The 16,579-nt window shown below is 55.5% G+C and overlaps 10 protein-coding genes across 10 annotated transcripts; 4 read left to right on the top strand and 6 right to left on the bottom strand.

The window, feature by feature from the left end:
- Nucleotides 1-74: 74 nt before the first annotated feature.
- Nucleotides 75-997, bottom strand: SODALDRAFT_327141 (hypothetical protein). Its single transcript, XM_028610347.1, has one exon. The coding sequence runs from the start codon at nucleotides 991-993 to the stop codon at nucleotides 385-387; it is 609 nt and encodes a 202-aa protein (XP_028470785.1). The 5' UTR covers nucleotides 994-997; the 3' UTR covers nucleotides 75-384.
- Nucleotides 998-1,394: 397 nt separating this feature from the next.
- SODALDRAFT_288703 (hypothetical protein) lies at nucleotides 1,395-4,461 on the top strand. The gene is made up of 4 exons (XM_028608610.1): nucleotides 1,395-1,729; nucleotides 1,797-1,883; nucleotides 1,968-4,075; nucleotides 4,152-4,461. Exons 1-4 carry the CDS (start codon nucleotides 1,708-1,710, stop codon nucleotides 4,242-4,244), a joined length of 2,310 nt encoding a protein of 769 aa, XP_028470784.1. The 5' UTR covers nucleotides 1,395-1,707; the 3' UTR covers nucleotides 4,245-4,461.
- A 750-nt stretch (nucleotides 4,462-5,211) lies between these two features.
- On the top strand, nucleotides 5,212-5,911 carry SODALDRAFT_327138 (hypothetical protein). Its single transcript, XM_028610346.1, has one exon. The coding sequence runs from the start codon at nucleotides 5,348-5,350 to the stop codon at nucleotides 5,639-5,641; it is 294 nt and encodes a 97-aa protein (XP_028470783.1). The 5' UTR covers nucleotides 5,212-5,347; the 3' UTR covers nucleotides 5,642-5,911.
- A 194-nt stretch (nucleotides 5,912-6,105) lies between these two features.
- On the bottom strand, nucleotides 6,106-8,034 carry SODALDRAFT_267929 (MFS general substrate transporter; the record flags this gene model as incomplete). The annotated part of the gene is made up of 5 exons (XM_028607577.1): nucleotides 6,106-6,428; nucleotides 6,538-6,721; nucleotides 6,803-7,126; nucleotides 7,208-7,566; nucleotides 7,722-8,034. 5 exons carry the CDS (start codon nucleotides 8,032-8,034, stop codon nucleotides 6,106-6,108), a joined length of 1,503 nt encoding a protein of 500 aa, XP_028470782.1.
- A 2,001-nt stretch (nucleotides 8,035-10,035) lies between these two features.
- SODALDRAFT_327136 (hypothetical protein) lies at nucleotides 10,036-12,520 on the bottom strand. Its single transcript, XM_028610345.1, has one exon. The coding sequence runs from the start codon at nucleotides 12,214-12,216 to the stop codon at nucleotides 10,510-10,512; it is 1,707 nt and encodes a 568-aa protein (XP_028470781.1). The 5' UTR covers nucleotides 12,217-12,520; the 3' UTR covers nucleotides 10,036-10,509.
- Nucleotides 12,521-12,802: 282 nt separating this feature from the next.
- Nucleotides 12,803-13,411, top strand: SODALDRAFT_27740 (hypothetical protein). Its single transcript, XM_028608061.1, has one exon. The coding sequence runs from the start codon at nucleotides 12,894-12,896 to the stop codon at nucleotides 13,245-13,247; it is 354 nt and encodes a 117-aa protein (XP_028470780.1). The 5' UTR covers nucleotides 12,803-12,893; the 3' UTR covers nucleotides 13,248-13,411.
- SODALDRAFT_327135 (hypothetical protein) lies at nucleotides 12,942-13,710 on the bottom strand. Its single transcript, XM_028610344.1, has one exon. It carries the CDS (start codon nucleotides 13,688-13,690, stop codon nucleotides 13,232-13,234), a length of 459 nt encoding a protein of 152 aa, XP_028470779.1. The 5' UTR covers nucleotides 13,691-13,710; the 3' UTR covers nucleotides 12,942-13,231.
- Nucleotides 13,711-14,373: 663 nt separating this feature from the next.
- SODALDRAFT_355159 (hypothetical protein) lies at nucleotides 14,374-14,757 on the bottom strand (the record flags this gene model as incomplete). Its single annotated transcript, XM_028613790.1, has 4 exons — nucleotides 14,374-14,460; nucleotides 14,553-14,611; nucleotides 14,644-14,686; nucleotides 14,746-14,757. The coding sequence occupies 4 exons, from the start codon at nucleotides 14,755-14,757 to the stop codon at nucleotides 14,374-14,376; spliced, it is 201 nt and encodes a 66-aa protein (XP_028470778.1).
- A 376-nt stretch (nucleotides 14,758-15,133) lies between these two features.
- On the top strand, nucleotides 15,134-15,477 carry SODALDRAFT_355158 (hypothetical protein; the record flags this gene model as incomplete). Its single annotated transcript, XM_028613789.1, has 2 exons — nucleotides 15,134-15,348; nucleotides 15,411-15,477. 2 exons carry the CDS (start codon nucleotides 15,134-15,136, stop codon nucleotides 15,475-15,477), a joined length of 282 nt encoding a protein of 93 aa, XP_028470777.1.
- A 480-nt stretch (nucleotides 15,478-15,957) lies between these two features.
- Nucleotides 15,958-16,565, bottom strand: SODALDRAFT_27725 (hypothetical protein). The gene has a single exon (XM_028608052.1). The coding sequence runs from the start codon at nucleotides 16,458-16,460 to the stop codon at nucleotides 16,083-16,085; it is 378 nt and encodes a 125-aa protein (XP_028470776.1). The 5' UTR covers nucleotides 16,461-16,565; the 3' UTR covers nucleotides 15,958-16,082.
- Between the last annotated feature and the right edge of the window lie 14 nt (nucleotides 16,566-16,579).

Here is a 16,579-nt window from a genome sequence, read left to right as displayed (position 1 = left end):
GCAGGTGGTTGAATTTTGGAAGAAACATAAATATTTTAAATGATTTTTCTGAAGGGGGACCTGGAGCGGGTTAGTTGGGAGAACCACCCATGAATCCTCTCGGTCACAGTCGAGTGATTACCGAAGCCCGGTATGACATGACCACGAAGAAAACGAGTCGGAAACTCTCACACCAGTCTTTTATCCATCGCATTGACTCTCGAGGCCGCAGAATGTTTGCTCTATTGTTTTACATAACCGGATACAGTACAGGGGTTGGTCCTGGTCAACAACGCAGCAGCCCCTTCTTTTCCAGATGACATGACCGACCTTGTCTTTCCATGACCGTATAGAAGAGGACCCAACACCCGTATTCCTACACTGTCAAGAAGCCTACATGCATTCTCACCACCCTTGCTTCTTCAGCTCCTGCACCCTCTTGACGGCAGCGACAAAACCGACCTTGAAGCGCGCGCGCCAGCGCTCGCTCTTGAGCCGCTTGCGCTTGAGGCCGGGGCGCTCATGGAAACGCTGCATCTGCGTGTAGCGGTACAGCCTGTTGGCCTTGCAGACGCGATCCAGCTGCTTGAGAGCGCCGGCCATGTCCATGTTGTTGGTGACTTTGACGGTGCGGCCCAGGACGGGCTTGAGACGCATCTCGGTCTGGGGCCGGTCCGTGTAGTGCGTGCGCATGAAGGCGGCCGACTCGTCCGCGATCATCTTGGAGAGGTCGAATGTGTCGGACGTCGCGTCGTAGACGTGGTCTGTCGCTGCGGCTTTCTCGAGCGCGTTGCTGCCGCTGGTTTTGCCCGACAGAGGGGGCGGCGGCGGCGGCGGCGTCGGCAGCGTGGAGGTGGGAGTGCTGGCGTTGGGGCTGGGGTTGGTTCGGGAGGCCCAGGTTGGTTTGGGGTGGTTGGAGGAGGGACGGAGGACGTCGCGCGGGTTCAGCAGGGGGGAGGTCGTTGTGAGGAATCGAGAGGATGGAAGTGATGTCGGAGAAAATGGCGTGCGCATGCATTGCGTCGAGGCCCTTTGCAGGGTCCACGGTTGGAGCAGCCTTCTGCTCGCCATTCTCAGTTCCGTCGCCCTGGAAAAGAAAGTCATTAGTCAAATGTTGACATTTTATCCAAAAGAAAAGAATAAGAAATACTCACATGACGATTGACGGTAACAAAACGCCAGGGCGATATGGAAATGGCAAGACTGAGGGTGAAAGTTGAGGTGTCCCAACAGTTTCTCGTGATATTTCTGGGAGTTCGAAGCTTCAAAATCAATGACGGATAAACATATTCCCCGAGTCCCGGGGGTCCCACCTGTCACGCATCTCGGTCCAATCAGGAGGCAGTCGCGTGTAGGGGAAATACTTCGTACAACGTACAACGCGGGTGACTTCAACCAGTGCCAAAAATTGTACATGGAGGAATTCAATTCAACCTTCAGCCCTTCTACTTCTGTTTCTCTACCTCCCTCCTCTTCTACACCATCTTTTCTTCCCGGCATCGAGAACAAGTGTCGTCATCGTTGCCATTTGTGTCGGGTCTTCTTCACGAAAATTGGAATTACAGGACAATTTCTGTTGGTCTTCCAGTATCTACAGTAGAGAACTGCTGATCTCAGCATTTTCAAGAGGCTCTGCATCCTCCCTCTACCGGGATTGCGTGTTGTCTTCAAGTTGAGCAGCTCGGAATAACGATATATTCTGGGGCCCCCGTTGCCAGGAACGGCATCATGGCGTACAATCCGTATGCACGTAAGTTTACGACCCGTCTTCCCTATAGCCTGACCTGCTTGGATGCTTTGATGCTTACCGTTCACAGCCAACCCCTACGGGCCTCCTCCATCATACGGAGCTTATCCAGGAGGTACCTCAGTTCCACCGGGCATGGCGCCGCCGCCTGGTCTAGGTATGCCAACTCTCCTGTCCTGGTTTTCTCTTTTTTTCTTTTCTTTTTTTCTTTTCCCTCTCATGCTGACCACTGCTGTCACAGGTCCTCCGCCAGGCATGTCCTCCGCTCCAGGCATGGCACCACCTCCCGGTGTTCAACCGCCCAGCAACGTACAAGCTAACCGACAAAGCGGCCTGCCACCGAACTTCCAAGCCCCAAACATCCCGAACTTCGACTTTAGTGCCCCGGTCATTCGGCTCTCTGCTTTAGGCGGCAAACCTAGTACCCCTGTCGACAGCGGCCGGAAAGACAGCGCAACGCCCACATCGGGGCGACCCGGCCTCGGCTCGGAAAGAGGCCCTGATCAGTCTAGAACCGCGGCGCGAGAGGCCTTGCAAGCACTCGTGCCTCCGACCTACGAAGAGCGACTCCGCACCGTCTTTATTCACAAAATCCCCGCCGGAGTCGGCGGCGATGCAGGGATGGAGAAGCTCCTCCACTCGCTCGGGCAATTGCGACGTTGGGACAGTGCCGCCTCGACCCTGTCCGATACGCAGGGAGCCAAGTTTGGGTTTGCTCAGTTCGAAGACGTCGAGTCGTTTGCCACGGCTGTCGAAATCCTCGAGGATGCGGAGGTGCCGTCCAAGCAGCAGGGTCCGAAGGAAGAAAAGACAGAGGGAGATGCGGTCAACGGTGTGGAGATGGTAAAACTACGGGTTACGATCGACCCTGCATCACGCAAATACCTCGAGTCTTACAAGGAGAACAGGGGTGAAGATTCTGCCGCCGAGTCGAGATTGCAGGCGGCCAGAGAGGCGTTCAAGCAAGTCGTTCAAGAACTTGCCCACCCCAAGGCGGCCGCACCCACAACAGATGGCGATGGCGACGTGTCCATGGGCAACAGCGGAGAAAGCGTCGAGGTTGTGAATATCGCCCTTGCGCAAGACGACGAATTGGCCGATATCCCGGCCGAGATGCGCGAGGTCGTGGCCGCCGAGATTGCGGCCTTCCGTGAGCGCAGCATCCAGCGGGACATGGAACGACTCAAGCGTGAGGAGGAGTTGGAAGAGCGAGAGAGGCGGGCGGCGAACGGGCCACCGCGGCGGACCAGGCTCGACAGCCCAGGACCGGACAACGCTAACAACGTCCCCGTCGGCCCCCGCGGCGGCGCAGGGAACGTGCCATCCGGGCCGAAAGGCGGCGCCAACGGAAGCCGGTCCGTCTCGTTCGTGAACGGCGGCGTCGCGAACGCCGAACTTTCCATCCACCGAGAGGACGAGGAGAGCGAAGCGGACGACGAGGAACTATACCAGAGACAAGTCGACAAGCAAAAGGCGGAGGAAGACAGGATGTACCTCGAGGCGGAGCGCAAGTGGTTCAACCGAGAGCGGTCTCGACAAGCAGCACTGGAACGAGAGCGCGACCGCGAACTCCGGGAGGAGGAGAGCTTCGAGAGGCGGCGGCAGGAACAGCTGGAGCGGGAGAAGACGTGGGACGACGAACGGGAGGCGAGTCGGAAGACGCACCTGTACTACCGCGACCACGCCGCATGGGTTCGGAAGCGACAGATGGAGAGGGCCGACGAGGCGGCACGGGACGAACACGACCGCAGGGCCGAGGCGGACGAGCGGCGCAGAGAAGAGGCGGAGATGGAACGGGCGCAGGGCATGGCGGACTCGTTCCTCGACCGGCAAGCGGAGGAGATGGAAAAGAGGCAGCAGCAGGCGTCGTCCGCAGCAACAGCAGCAGCAGCAGCAGCGGCACCGGCGCCGGCGGCGGCGCCCTTCAAGCTCTCGCTCGGCGCAGCGGCACAGCGGGCCCAGGCGCAACGGGTGGCGCCGTCTCGGCGCACGATCGCCGAGGTCGAGGGCCTGCTGGACGACGAGGAGCAGGAGAGCACGACGAAGCGGCAGCTGATTCCGATCCAGTTCGAGCCGACGACGGCGGTGGACAAGATGACGGAGGAGGAGCTGAACAACGCGATCCGCGCGCTCGCCCAGGAGATCCCGTCAGAAAAGGAAGGGCTCTGGAACTGGGACGTGCAGTGGGACTACCTGGACGACAGCATCATCCGGGAGAAGCTGCGGCCGTTTGTGGAGAAGAAGATTGTCGAGTACCTCGGCGTGCAGGAGGAGTTGCTGGTGGAGGTGGTGGAAGAGCATCTACGGAAGCATGGCAAGCCCGGGGACCTTGTCGAGGAGCTCACAGGGGTAAGTTTTTTTTTCTTCTCCCCCCTTTTCACCCTGTCGTTTCTTCAGACAGCCCGCTGACATTGAATGCATCTAGGCACTGGACGACGAGGCAGAGGATATGGCCAAGAAGCTCTGGCGGATGGTCATCTTCTTCACCGAATGCGAGAAACGAGGATATCCGGCTTAAGCAAAACGTATGACGAGGGAGAGGGAGGTGACGGACGTGAAGATATCCACAGCGGGCTTTTTGCCGTGGCATGGACACTGGGCACAATTAAAAAGAGACTCCCCTCAAGGAGAGGGACGGGGACGGGGACATGGGTCAAGGCGCAGATGTGTTTTCCATGCTCAGTGTACAACACAACATCATAAGACAGATGCAATTGACATCCCCATGTTGCATGAAGGCTTAGGCCATCGGTCGACAACAACTTCTTTTAGGGAGTTCCACGTTTTCAACATGTCCTGTACTTCGGCGACACGGGGGAGGGACGGACCGGACGGAGTGGATGAAGCGCGGCTGATCCCGAAGACGGACGGGCTGGGAGCGACTTGACGAAAAGAGTGCGGGTATGAGGGGGATGTCAACGTGCCCCTCATTGTTCGGGGTCCCGGGGCGTGCCTAGGGGGCGTGAGGCCGGCCGGGTTGATGGTCACCACGCATCAGGATCTGGCGCCTACGATCGTCTCGTTGGCTGGGGGCTGCCTTGCGACCTGACTTTGATGGGCTGGCTATCCCGCTGACGGGCGCGGAACTCGACGGGTCGGTCCACACGAGGCACGAACACGTTACGGTTGAGTATTGGGGTTTCGCTGCTTCGGGAGGGCAAGTGGCCCATCTTTGGGGCCACGAGCTTCGTTCTCGATAACAAGTATAAGGGGCTGCGGGTGACTTCTGGGGGGTATAACCTGTATTATTCGGCTTGGTGCACCAGTGAGCATGAGCTTTATGATCTGAATGTCAGTCTCCTCTTCTCTCCTCCTTTTTTTTTTTATTGTTTCTTCTTCTTTTTGTCTTCTTTTTCCTCGGCATCGCCCCTGCAACTCGACAACCTCCTCCGCCCCGACTCCACGGCTACTACGATCCTCGGTTACCCGATCGAAAAGGTCGTGGCGCGTCTAGACTCTTTTCTCCTGGTGACCAAGGCGTGCAAGGAGAGCACATGCACGCAGCCATGGCGGGCTCTTCACCGGCAGGGTAATGTCGACTCGCTGAGGGATGCGCTGTCGCCACGGGTTGACGCCTTTTACCAGCAGGAGCAGGTTCGGGTCGAGTATAATCGGGGTGAGATGGGCAACATTGTCGACGCCGAGGGACCGCAGTTTGAGAAGGACGGATTGATTTACTGGAAGGGCACCGGGATGTTCAACGACTTACACCGAGAAATTAATGAAAGTAATAATCCAACACCGGAAATCGGAGCCGGTGTCGTCTCTTCTCATCACAGGTCGGATTCCCTTCTGTCCCCCTTACCCCTTACCCCTTTTCCCTTACCCCTTATCTCTAACACATCTCTTACCCAAGTCCTGCACATCTTGTACCCCTCCGTGACGTCGCCGCATGGCAAGCCGGCGTCAACTTAACCTCCACCATCGGCTGGCGCTGGCGCTGGTCCTTCCTAGGGCCAAACCCCCATCTTCATGATCGCCCTGCTCCTTTGCCTGGTATGCCTCCCGTCGAGTACAGGCGAGCGGACGCAATCACCGACCCCGTGGTCTTCGCCGGTCTGTTCCTCTCCGTTTCCATCGGCATGTTCATTAGGGTTGGCATCGATCAGCGCCTTGATCACCGAGACCGTGAAGTGGAATCTGGCAATACAGTTAGCGCGCGTGTGAGTGGAGCAGATATTAGAGAAGTAGTGTAGGATCGTTCGAAAGAAGAAAGGGAGCTCTTCAAGAAGTTCTTGTTTATTCATGCTCCCATGTTCCTGTTCTTCTTCTCCCTTCCCTTCCAAACCATACTTTCATATCAAATTCCCAATATGTCAATGCATCCATCCCGGGTATCGAATTCCTCTCTTTTTCAACAGAGCCAGGCAAAACTCAAGTTAGTAGATATATCTGAACCCAGCAGCCCTCCGTTCGCCCTCACGGCTCTCCGGATCAGCGCCTTCCGTCTCGGCGCGTTCGAGCTTCTTGTTCTCCCATTTGTGCAAAAAGCGCAGCAGGAGCGCAAGCGCGGCAACCAGAAGACAGACGACCGAGTTGGCACTTCCTCCGGGGATATACTGCGGCGCATGTGAGCTCGGGTACATGTACGAGCCGTAGATACTGGCGGTGTTGCCGACCATGTTGGCGACGGCGATGGCGACGGAGCGCTTGACCAGGGGCCGGGGGAAAGAGTTTGCCACCCAGGAGACGATGATCTGGTCTGGAAAGTGCATGAGACCATTGCGTGAGCAGCGTGTCGTCTTGTCTCGTCTACTGTAGCTTGGAGAGTCGAGCCGTTGCGAAAGGGGCTGGGGAAAGTGTGGACTTACATGCAGATACGGCACCCATGGGCATCAGGAACATGGCGAAGAAACGCGCACCGAGAACAGTAGTACCGGTTGCTATGGCATTTCCGGTAGCCGCAAACACCATGAGGATGATGATATGGAGGGAGCGGTCTCTCGTCTTTGCCGAAGTCCACGTGACGCAAACAGAGATGAGGAATGTCGCGAACTGTTCGGAGGGCGTCAGTAACTAATTTTCTCTCCCTCTTCTCTTTTTCATTTATACCCCCCCCCAGCCCAACCCGCTTACCCAAACAGGAGCCGTAAGCCAGAGAGTAGTAATGTTGTCGTAGCCCAGGGTGCCAACGATGGAAGGGAAGAAGTACTGGAAGGTCTGCGAGAGAAGACTAATGTGCTGCATCAAGACGAAGATGTAGAGGCGGTAGTCGGCTAGGGCCAGCCTCAAGCCGGCCCAAACGGTCTGCGCGTGGCGCTCATCTTCCTCGTTGATGTCCTTGAGCAGTCGCCAGGCGGCGAAAGCCCGTTCCTCGTCGCTCAACCAGCGGGTGGTGTGAGGGTAGTCGGGCAGGATAAAGCCGGCCAGAAGGGCCAGGGCGATGGTGACGACGCCTTCCTGTTGTGGCAAGTATGTGTCAGTCTCGGCCTCACCTGTTCAGGGCGTGCTCGGACAGGAAGACCACAGGGGGAAACTTACAATGATGAACAACCACCTCCATCCCGCAACCCCCAGGTCCATATGGAGGTTGCCCAAGATGGCAGCACCCAGCAAGCCGCCGAACATGTTCGCGAGGGCGTTGCCGGCGTAGAACCAGGAGATTCTCCGGGTGAGCTTGGCGCGGGTGTACCACGAGCTCATGAGGAAAATAGCGCCGGGGAAAAAGGGGGCCTCGACGAAGCCGAGGAAAAACCGCACCACGACCAAGCTCTCGAAATTCTGCACGGCAGCGTTGCAGGTCGAGACCACGCCCCAGAGAGCGCAGGAGGCGCTGAGGTACAGAGAAGGCCTGACCCGCGTGATGAGCATGTTCGAGGGGAGTTGCATGAGCAAATAGCCTGCATGTATGTAGTTCATGGGGGGAATCCAAGTCAGCACAGCGAGGAGAGGTAGCGTAGCTCTACGCCACGACGCATCGAAACGGAGGCCAGGGACTGGGAGGCGAGGGGAGGGCCCGGAGGGGAAGGGAGGAAGGGATGAGCCCGAAACGTACCGACAAAGAAGATGGAGGTGGCGAGGTTAAAGTCCGTCCCGGCCATACCCAGGTCCTCCTCCAAGGTACCCAAGCGAGCCTGAGCCAGGTTCGAGCGGTCGAGGAAGTTGAGGAGATACATGACGACGAGCATGGGCAGGAGATGGGCGTCCATCTTGCGTAGAAGCTTCTTGGAGGTCTCCTTGCGCCAGGCGTCATCTTTGGCTTCGAAGTCTCCTACGAAGGGGGCTTGTTTCTCCTTGGAATCGTCCAGGGGAACGTCGGGCTTCTCCCTGAGCTCCTGTCTCTGCTTGGGAGTCCCGTTTGACTGCATGGTAGAGTTATGAAGGGTATTAGAAGTGTGGTGAGTGAGTCGGTGACGGGAAGGTGGGCGCAAAGGAAGGAAGTGCACATGCAAGGAGGACTTCAAAAGAGCCGGATGATCGTCGATTCGTCGTCACCAAAAAACAGAGCGCCGAGGTGAAGGGGGAAAGAAGAAATCCAGAAGGGTTCATCTTGGGTATAAGTAAGACACATGCAACCAAGCTCACTTCCACGCAAGGAAATAATGACTGAGGATCATTCCCTGATCTTCCCTGAATAGATTCTCACCGAGAGTCAACAACTACCTTCCTTTCGGCGAAAATGCCGATGTGTTGCAGTCCGTATGAACGACGAAGATCCAAATCCTGGAGAGACCTTGGAGGCCGGAGCTCTCTCCGTTTACCCCCCAATATTCTTCCGGCCTGCAGTTGGTTAATCCAGGAGGGATATTGGTATTTCCCCAGGACGGGTTGTCGCCTGCAGGCTGCAGCCAGACTACACTTACCTTTACACTTGAAGGAGCTGTATGTAGTGTAGGTCCCCTCTGGGCCCAGTCCTCTCCCGGCCATAGACCACCCGAGGTCTCCACCAGAGTCCATACTCGCGCCACTGAGAAGCAGATCATGGTGTTAAATGTCGAGTGACTCGAGTCGTGGTGCGTGACGATAGTGACGTGCTTTTGCAAACAAAAGTCCAACCGTCCAACCGTCCAAGACTCCAAGGCCGGGCTTCCTAGATGGTGGACTCACTGAAACTGCGGGGGGGGGGCATATAGGGGGATATTTTCAAGGTTGAGACAAGGACTTCGCAAGCCGGTGAAGGAATATCCTAGACATAGTTAAGCGGACTGACGAGCCCTTCCCAATGAGTTTCCAGCCCGGAGCCCCCGGCAGAACTTAGAAGACAGCACTGAGAGTTTTGAGACAGCGTCACACTGAGAGGCATGAAAACATGCCTGGATCCGGTGGAGCCGGAGCGCGGTCGCTTCTCGTTGGTCTCTCAATGTGTTCGGCAGTTGGTGCACAAATGACTGGAGTCTCTCGTCCATTCGACCTTTTTCTTCCTGGAGATACTTCGAGAATCATAGGCGCTGACATGGGGGAAGACGAACCGAACCGTCCTGCTGTCTTGGCATACATCATGCATCACCCGACGGTCCCGACCCCTTCCACTCGAGCCAAGAAACAGTTGAGGGCAAAGGCAAGCATCCACCGGACGGTTCAATGTTTCTATTGGTGCCCCGGGCATGTTAACCGCACGGAGATCAGAGTGCTAAGCCGGCTTTGGCATGCCGAGATGGACAGTCAAGAGTTGGAAAACGCTTGTTACGACATCTTAAGAAGAGAGGGAATTGCCGACCGAAGGACGTTGCTTGTTGTCTGCTTCGTACCAGTCAGAGTGTACCGGTATAATTCCCTGGTCCTCTATTCATTTTTTTTTGTTTATTGCCATGACCACATGCACACATTGTTGTCTAAGTCGGAATAGGGGATGGTGAATACAGGCCTTACAGGCCTACCTTTTAGCTTCTAAAATAGCCTCGGCAGAGTGGTACAGGGCGCAAACCACGATTCCTGCGGTCTAGTTATTTTGCTTTGGTTTTTCACCTATTAGGTTTTATTAGGCAGATTGTTACGGAGGATTTCCTTTGTTTAGTACGCTCTATTTTACTGTACCTAGCTTCTGATAGCCTTTAGCCCTTAGGGCGATAGGCGCCGCGCCATAGCTTTAGGCCTGCATGCGCGTAATGAATCAAAAAAAAAAAAAAAAAAGCCTTTAGCCCTTAGGGCGATAGGCGCCGCGCCATAGCTTTAGGCCTGCATGCGCGTAATGAATTAAAAAAAAAAAAAAAAAAAAAAAAAAAAGGGGGATGGTGATGTCTTTGGTGCATGTCAACTCAGGGGTAAATGATACGAGTGGGGACGTACCATACAATCAGTGGAAGTACACGTAGTGTACCCAAAATATGGCAGAAGATGTTGGCTTGCGTATAAGTGTAGCAATAGCAAGCAGCCGGGTCTGATCCATTAATCCAGCGTATTCTTTCATTACCTTATAGAAAGGGACAGGATGGTAGTCAGGTAGAATAGCTAATAGCTGTCGGCATCGGGACGCCAGTCGGAATAACATCACTCTAAAAAAAGACTAGGTATCTCAAGCGACGAAAATCCACAATGTCCGCCCATGTAAGCCAGAGAGTCAGGGATATCAGACATGGAAGAAGTGAAGTAGAAGAAGTGAAGTAGAAGAAGATGTAAAATCATGGGGCGTTGATCCCGGCGTCGAGTGTCGCCCCCCGTCATAACGTTCCAAGTCTCCCATCCGTACTCAGTAGATGGTCAACACGCGGCGCCAAACTCCAGGCCGTTGAGAGAAAAGACAATTTCCCGCCTGGTCCGGAAAGAAAAGAGGGAGACATTATGAAGAAAGAGACAGGGCATGAAGTGAAGAAGAAGGGGGAAAAAAAATAAAATGAAACTCCCCCTCAGTCATCCTCGGATTCCCACCCCCCAGCATCCCCAGCCACCTCAATCTTCGTCCCCAGCGCTTCCTTCCCCTGTCGGATCATCTCCTGGAGCCGTGTATTGAAATCGTTCATCCGCATATCCGCATTCTGCTCCTCCCGCCTCCGTTTCGCCGCCAACTTCTTCGCCTCGGGCGTCAGACGCGGGCTGTCCTGGAGGATGCCCTCCTCACGCGGCTTCGGCGGCGCCCGCGAGGTCGCCGCCGAGGCGCCGCTCTGCGTCCGTCGGTGGGTAAAATGGGGGGCGCCAGCAGCAGCAGCATCGCTACTCCCGTTGCGGGGATGGTACGAGTCCGCCGAGCTCGACGGCCGCGCGAACGGATTGGGGCCCAGGCTGCTCCTGCCGTTGCCGTTGCTGTTGCCGCTGCCGTTGCCGCTGCCGGCGGGACGCGACGGCACGGGGATGCGGCTGGGGGAGAGCGGTCCCGGGGACGACGGTCTCGAGAAGGAGAGCCGGGCGCCGGAAAAGCTGGCAAAGCTGGCTGGTTCGCGGGGGCTGAGGCCGGGGGAGCCGGCGTGGGAGATGCGGTTGTGGTTCGCGTGCGCCGTTCGGCGGGGCGAGGCGGCGGCGGCGGCCGCCGCGCTCGAACTGAGCCGGGAGACGGGGACGCTGATGCGTCGGCCTGTATTTATGGAAGGTCGAGAGTTTCGCGAAGGGGTGGTGCGGGCCGACATTCGCGAGATGGGTCGCGGATTGTTCTTCTTCCGGGTTGACGTCGGTTCGTCGACCACGATCCAGTTCCGCCGCAACTCGTCGCCTTCGTCGAGCTGTCTGCGCTTCGCGGCCGGCTGTGATGGCGTCGACTCGGGCGTCGTGTTTTCGAAGCACTCGGGGCTGTAGGGTGCGTAGTCGGACTGCGGGAATCCGCCCGGAACGGTATGATCGGTGACGGAGGAGGGATTGAACGAAGGGAAGTATCCATCTGTGTTCTGGACCGCCTGCATATTCGCTCCGTTGGCTGTTCGCGAATCCCATGTCGGGACGGCCTGTTGACCGTTGCTGTTGATAGTATTATGATCATTCAGCGCGTATCCCTTTCCACCACCGGCGTAGAACCCCTTGAAGGCGCCGGTCTTGCAAAACTCCCAGAACTTCCCCACAACACCACCGATGGTATTGAAAGCAAGCTTGCTCCAGCCTTCGTTCGATCCCGCCTGGTGGTCAGGTTTGACCAGCAAGTGCGGGTGGCCGTTTGCAGGCGACTCGGCTTCGGCGAAAGGTCTCTTGGATCCAAGAGCCCTCCGGTAGTCGCTGTCGGAATACAGACTGTCCTCGAGGCCGCCGCCGCCGCCGCCGCCTCCTGGGGTCTCAAGCTGGCCAGCAAGAGTGTAGCGGCCCGAGATGGCTCGTTCTCGTCTTCCCGCCCCAGGAGTGTCGAGGTGGGGTGTGTGACTGCCTAGACTGTCTATGTTCATGTTCATGTTGGCGTCGGACCACTCCTGCAACGGTGTATGTTCGCGTGACGACTCTTTTCGGTCTCGTTTTCGCTTGGCTTGCATGGCAGACGATGCATTCTCGGATACGAGGCTGGCGGCTGACTGGACGAGATGCATCGATGAGGCGGCAGAGGAGGAGGAGATGGGAGGTCGAAAGATGCCGGGGTGGACGCCGGTCGTTTGACTGTCCCAGTATGCGCCCGGCATTTGGTAGTGCGAAGATCGTGTCATAGTAGCGCTTGCGCTTATTGTGCTCAAAACCTGGGATGACTTTTGGGGATTAGAAGCGACGATCGGGTGTGGCTTTGGTGGTGAAGGAAGGTGAAGGTGATGGTGATGGTGATTTTTTGGGATCGCTTGACCGCTCCGAGCTGTCAACAACAGATGCAGGGAGCGACCATAGCTAGCTTGAAAATGCGGTGAGGGATAACACCTTGGATATCCAAAGTTTGACGTTGTAAGAACTGGGATAAAGATGAAAAATGGTCAGGCTGCGATGTATCGACGAATCCGAAGCTGGTGATACCGTGATCGTTACGAAGGTTTGGAGGGAGCTTTCCAAGTGGCCCGGCCCGCCAACAAACATAAGGTACCTTATTACCGAGTAGGTAAACAAGACTTTCTTTTCTACAAAGTACCTTACACGAGCAAGGTACCCCCGTTGGGAGATTGGTACCTATGATACCTATGTATGATAGGGGTACTCTGGGTGGGGAACCTTGAAGAATGGGGCAGATAGAGCTCTCGATAAGATAAGCAACCATGATTACTATGTTTTTTTCTTTTCTTTTTTTTAGTGCAAAGATCCCCGAATCGGATCCCTTGGACCCACTACCCCAGCAACGACGACTTGACTCCTGACTCCTGAGCCAGTCCCTTTCACCCTGAATAACCTTCAACATTAGCCGATGAGCCCAAAGATGACGGCAGGGACCAGGACCGCAGCGAAGATCGGCTTGGCCATGACTCCCAGCCCCGCAGCTCCGCCCTCCTCGACTATGTCCGTCGTGGGTTGGCCCGGTTGGGGTCCCTGGGAAGTCCCGGGTTCATCCTCTTCATCCTCGTCCTCGTCCCCGTCGCCATCGGCATCTTCGTTGCCGCCCATTTCGCCACCAGGAGGGTACGGTGGCTCTTCAACGCCGGGAGGGCAGTGCCAGTGGTCGTCGTGGGCCTCACATTCCTCGTCCTCGCTCGGGAGAGAGGTGTGCTCGGGGACAGGGGTTGCGTCGCAGTGCCCTGTTGCATTTTATGCGGTCAGATAATGTGGGATGCTCACTTGCAGTGGGAGAGAAAAGGAAGAAAGAAGAAAAAAAAGAAAGAAAAAAGCGGGGAAGAAAAACTCACAGTGGTCTCCATGAGGGCTACAGATGGACCCCGTGGGCGACGGCGGCAGCGTGTAGCTCGTCGGGCAGGTAGTGGTGGTATGCACCTCGGTGATGACGTTGTATCCGGCCTGGGTCAGGGCCTGCGAGTCGTACACCCCGTAGCCCGTAAAGCTACCACCCGAGTACGTGTACAGCGACGTGAAGATGAAGACATGTTCACCGCTGAAAGAAATGCCCGAAGTTGAGTAGGCGCTGTTCATCGAGTTCATGAACCCATCGTAGTCGGTGACGGTGGCATCAATACCCAGCTGCGTGACGGTAACGGTCGAGCAGGCGCCGGCGCGCTCGCAGTCCCAGTGATCCTCGTACCAACTGGTCATAATCGCCCAGATATCAGTCAGCCAGGATACACAGTCACAAGCCTCTGAAGGGAAGGGGGAAGAAAAGAAGAAAACAGGTGGAATTTCAGAGGGGACTCAAGAGTCAAAGGCTTACGTGCAATTGTCACCCGGCTGCGAAGGAGTTGCAACGGGGCTTCCCTCTGGAAACGCCGCAGCTGGTAAGGCCAGTCCCACGAGAAGAAGAAATACCGTGACGAGGATTTCCATCGTGGGCGGTTGACCTCTTGAGGTTGGTACGTTTGTCAAATGTGGTGATGTGAGCTTCTCCTCGGTGTTTGCTTGTTGGGAGTTGCGGGCTGAGAGTTGGAAGTTGGAAGTTGGAAGTTGTGGAAATTTCACTCGCCCTGCCGAGAAGAGTCGTCGTATAATAGCTGCTGACGCTCCTTCCTTGCTTTTTTGGTAGGGCTATAAGACTGGCTCTGCTCTTCTCCAAGTAGGGAAGGTGCCTAGCTTGTTATTCTTCTTGGTCCTTCCGAAAAATGAATGTTGATGTGCGTGGTGATAGAACTAACTAACACAACACCTCCTTCTCGTCCTTCACTCTGAATCTCAACCAACAACCATGATGAAGCTCCAGTCTGGCTATTTCTCCCCAAGCGGTGCCCCCAGCATCTTTCGTTTTTGGCCTGTAATAAATCCTTTGAAACGTTGGCCAGCCACCTTCAAGTCTTCGCTTCGACCAGAAAAGCATCGATGGTTGTGACTTGTGCGCCTGCCGATATCTCAAACACCCTCATGGTCCGGGCCGACTTTCATCACATCCCTTTCATAGGCAGTCTTTGCCCTCTAGTTGAGCCGTGTGATCAACTACTCTCCTTCCTGCGTTCTATCCTCCTGTGACTTTGACGTCCATTCTCTGTTCCTTCTGCCGTCTGCCGTCTGCCAAGAGGTTGCCTCGACCTAGATAACAGGATGTTTGCCTCTGGTCATACTCAAGTTGTCTTGGTCATACCGCTCGAAGTTGAAGCTCACATTCTAAATACCGTCTGCGGCACGTAATACCCATCCTATCCGGGGGGAAGTTACGATGAAACTTCCCAGGACATCCCGAGGGGCCTATTGTTTGCTTGTGCCGTCGAACAACCGGAATCTGGCCCTTTAGTCGACTGAAAGTAGGAATCGAGCTTCCGAATCGAGTCAACAGCTGCGGGGTGACAACAGGGAAGAGGGACAGAGGGACAGAGGGACAGAGGGACAGAGGGACAGAGGGACAGAAGGACAGAGGCAAAGTAAAAGTGTTCAATATAAAGATCCACAAGAGATAGACGGTGGTTATAAAAAGGTCCATTAATCTCCTGGCTCCTAGACACGAATGAATGCATTTCCCTTTCGAAAATCCTAGACATTCACCCCTGATACAACCAGTTTAACGCCCTTCCCGATTTCAGTCATACAACTTTTGCTTCTCCCTTTCCAAACAAGATGGTTTCCACCAAGCTGTTCCTGACCATAACCGCCCTGGCTCTTCATGCCACAGCCCATCCCTCGCTGCTCGCTCCCAACACGGCCCTCGGCTGTGTTGCGCCCAGCAACTGTTCGCCCATCGGCGGCTGCCAGTTTTGCTGCTCCAAAGGAATCAAGCCCAATAGCTTCAAGTGCCACTCCCACGGTGATAAGAACTGTGGTAGCCTCAACCAGTACCACTGCGACAATGACCATTAGAGGGGGGGCATTTCTTCTTGTTCCCTTCCTCACCCAGCCGTTCAAAGTTCGCCTACACTGCACACTCTCTACGATCACTCAGGGCTTTCATGACACCACGATGAGGATTGCAGCTCCCAGATTGAATCGCCAAAACACGAAGCGGGTTAGACGGGAAACTTCACAAAGTGCAGAGGTTAGTTTAGTTACTATTGAGGGAGCAGTCTCAAGAATAGGCGATGGAACATGGGAAGACCTGAGACGAATGAACGGGCATGCACGCGCTGCGCTCCTTGCCTTTTTGATTTTCTTCTCCGGACGTGGTCGGGCACCAGATACTCCTTAGTCTAATATACCTACTCCTCTTTCCCCTCAACTTGCCATAAGATCCCACATGCGCCTGTGTAGTTGGAACATACGTATGGTCGACGACTTGCAGAGACAAACCGACCCCATGTCGCAACAGCCCGTTTCCAGCCATTACCGAGCCACATCACATGAAAGCATACCGGGGATCTAGAAACCAGATCACCAAGTAAACTGGCCCACTCGACCTAGATCAAGAGCCGTCTTGCGGCATTTCGGATGTGGTTATCCTTTCGAACCGCCCCCATCGTTTCGACGCATGTTGTGAACTTGTGATCCCGCCGGGAAAAGCCGACATGATAGCAGTAGGCTCCTGGGCCATCCGGGTGCTCATGCAGTATTCCGCTGTCTATCAGCGTGTCACCTACGGTTGATTCAGCCACCAGAGGGTGAGCAGAGAGGCCGCTATGAGAGCCGGAAGATATGAACTCTTGCAGTAATGACGGGAGGGCAAGACGGGAAGCACCAGATAGGCATGGTTGCGAGTTGAGGCTTGGTCCTCGGGTGTCTCGATGTTTCGGCCAAGTCCGCCCTCTGCCGCAAGTCGGAAGTTGGAGTAAGGAGAGGAAGAAGTCTGGTTGGTTGTCAAGAAAGAGAGGGGGGAGGGAGAGAGAAAGTGACGGTTAATGGATAGGACCATGGCGGTAATTGCCTTAAAAAAAAAAAGGTTTGTCAGCGAAACAAATAATAATAAAGGAAAAAAAAAAGAGAAAGGACCCAATGGAGTCGTCCTGTCGCTCATAAAATGCCGTCGTAGGACGCCCTGCGCCCAGTTTATTACGCCCGTGTCCCGGCCCGATGCAGTGTCAAATCATATTCTTCATACATGCTGCGACGCAATCATCGCCCCCTCCTCCCCTC

Source organism: Sodiomyces alkalinus (assembly GCF_003711515.1).
Source record: "Sodiomyces alkalinus F11 unplaced genomic scaffold SODALscaffold_1, whole genome shotgun sequence".
NCBI lineage: Eukaryota > Fungi > Ascomycota > Sordariomycetes > Glomerellales > Plectosphaerellaceae > Sodiomyces > Sodiomyces alkalinus.
Note: the sequence above shows the minus strand (reverse complement) of the source record. Positions and strands in the feature narration are given on the sequence as shown.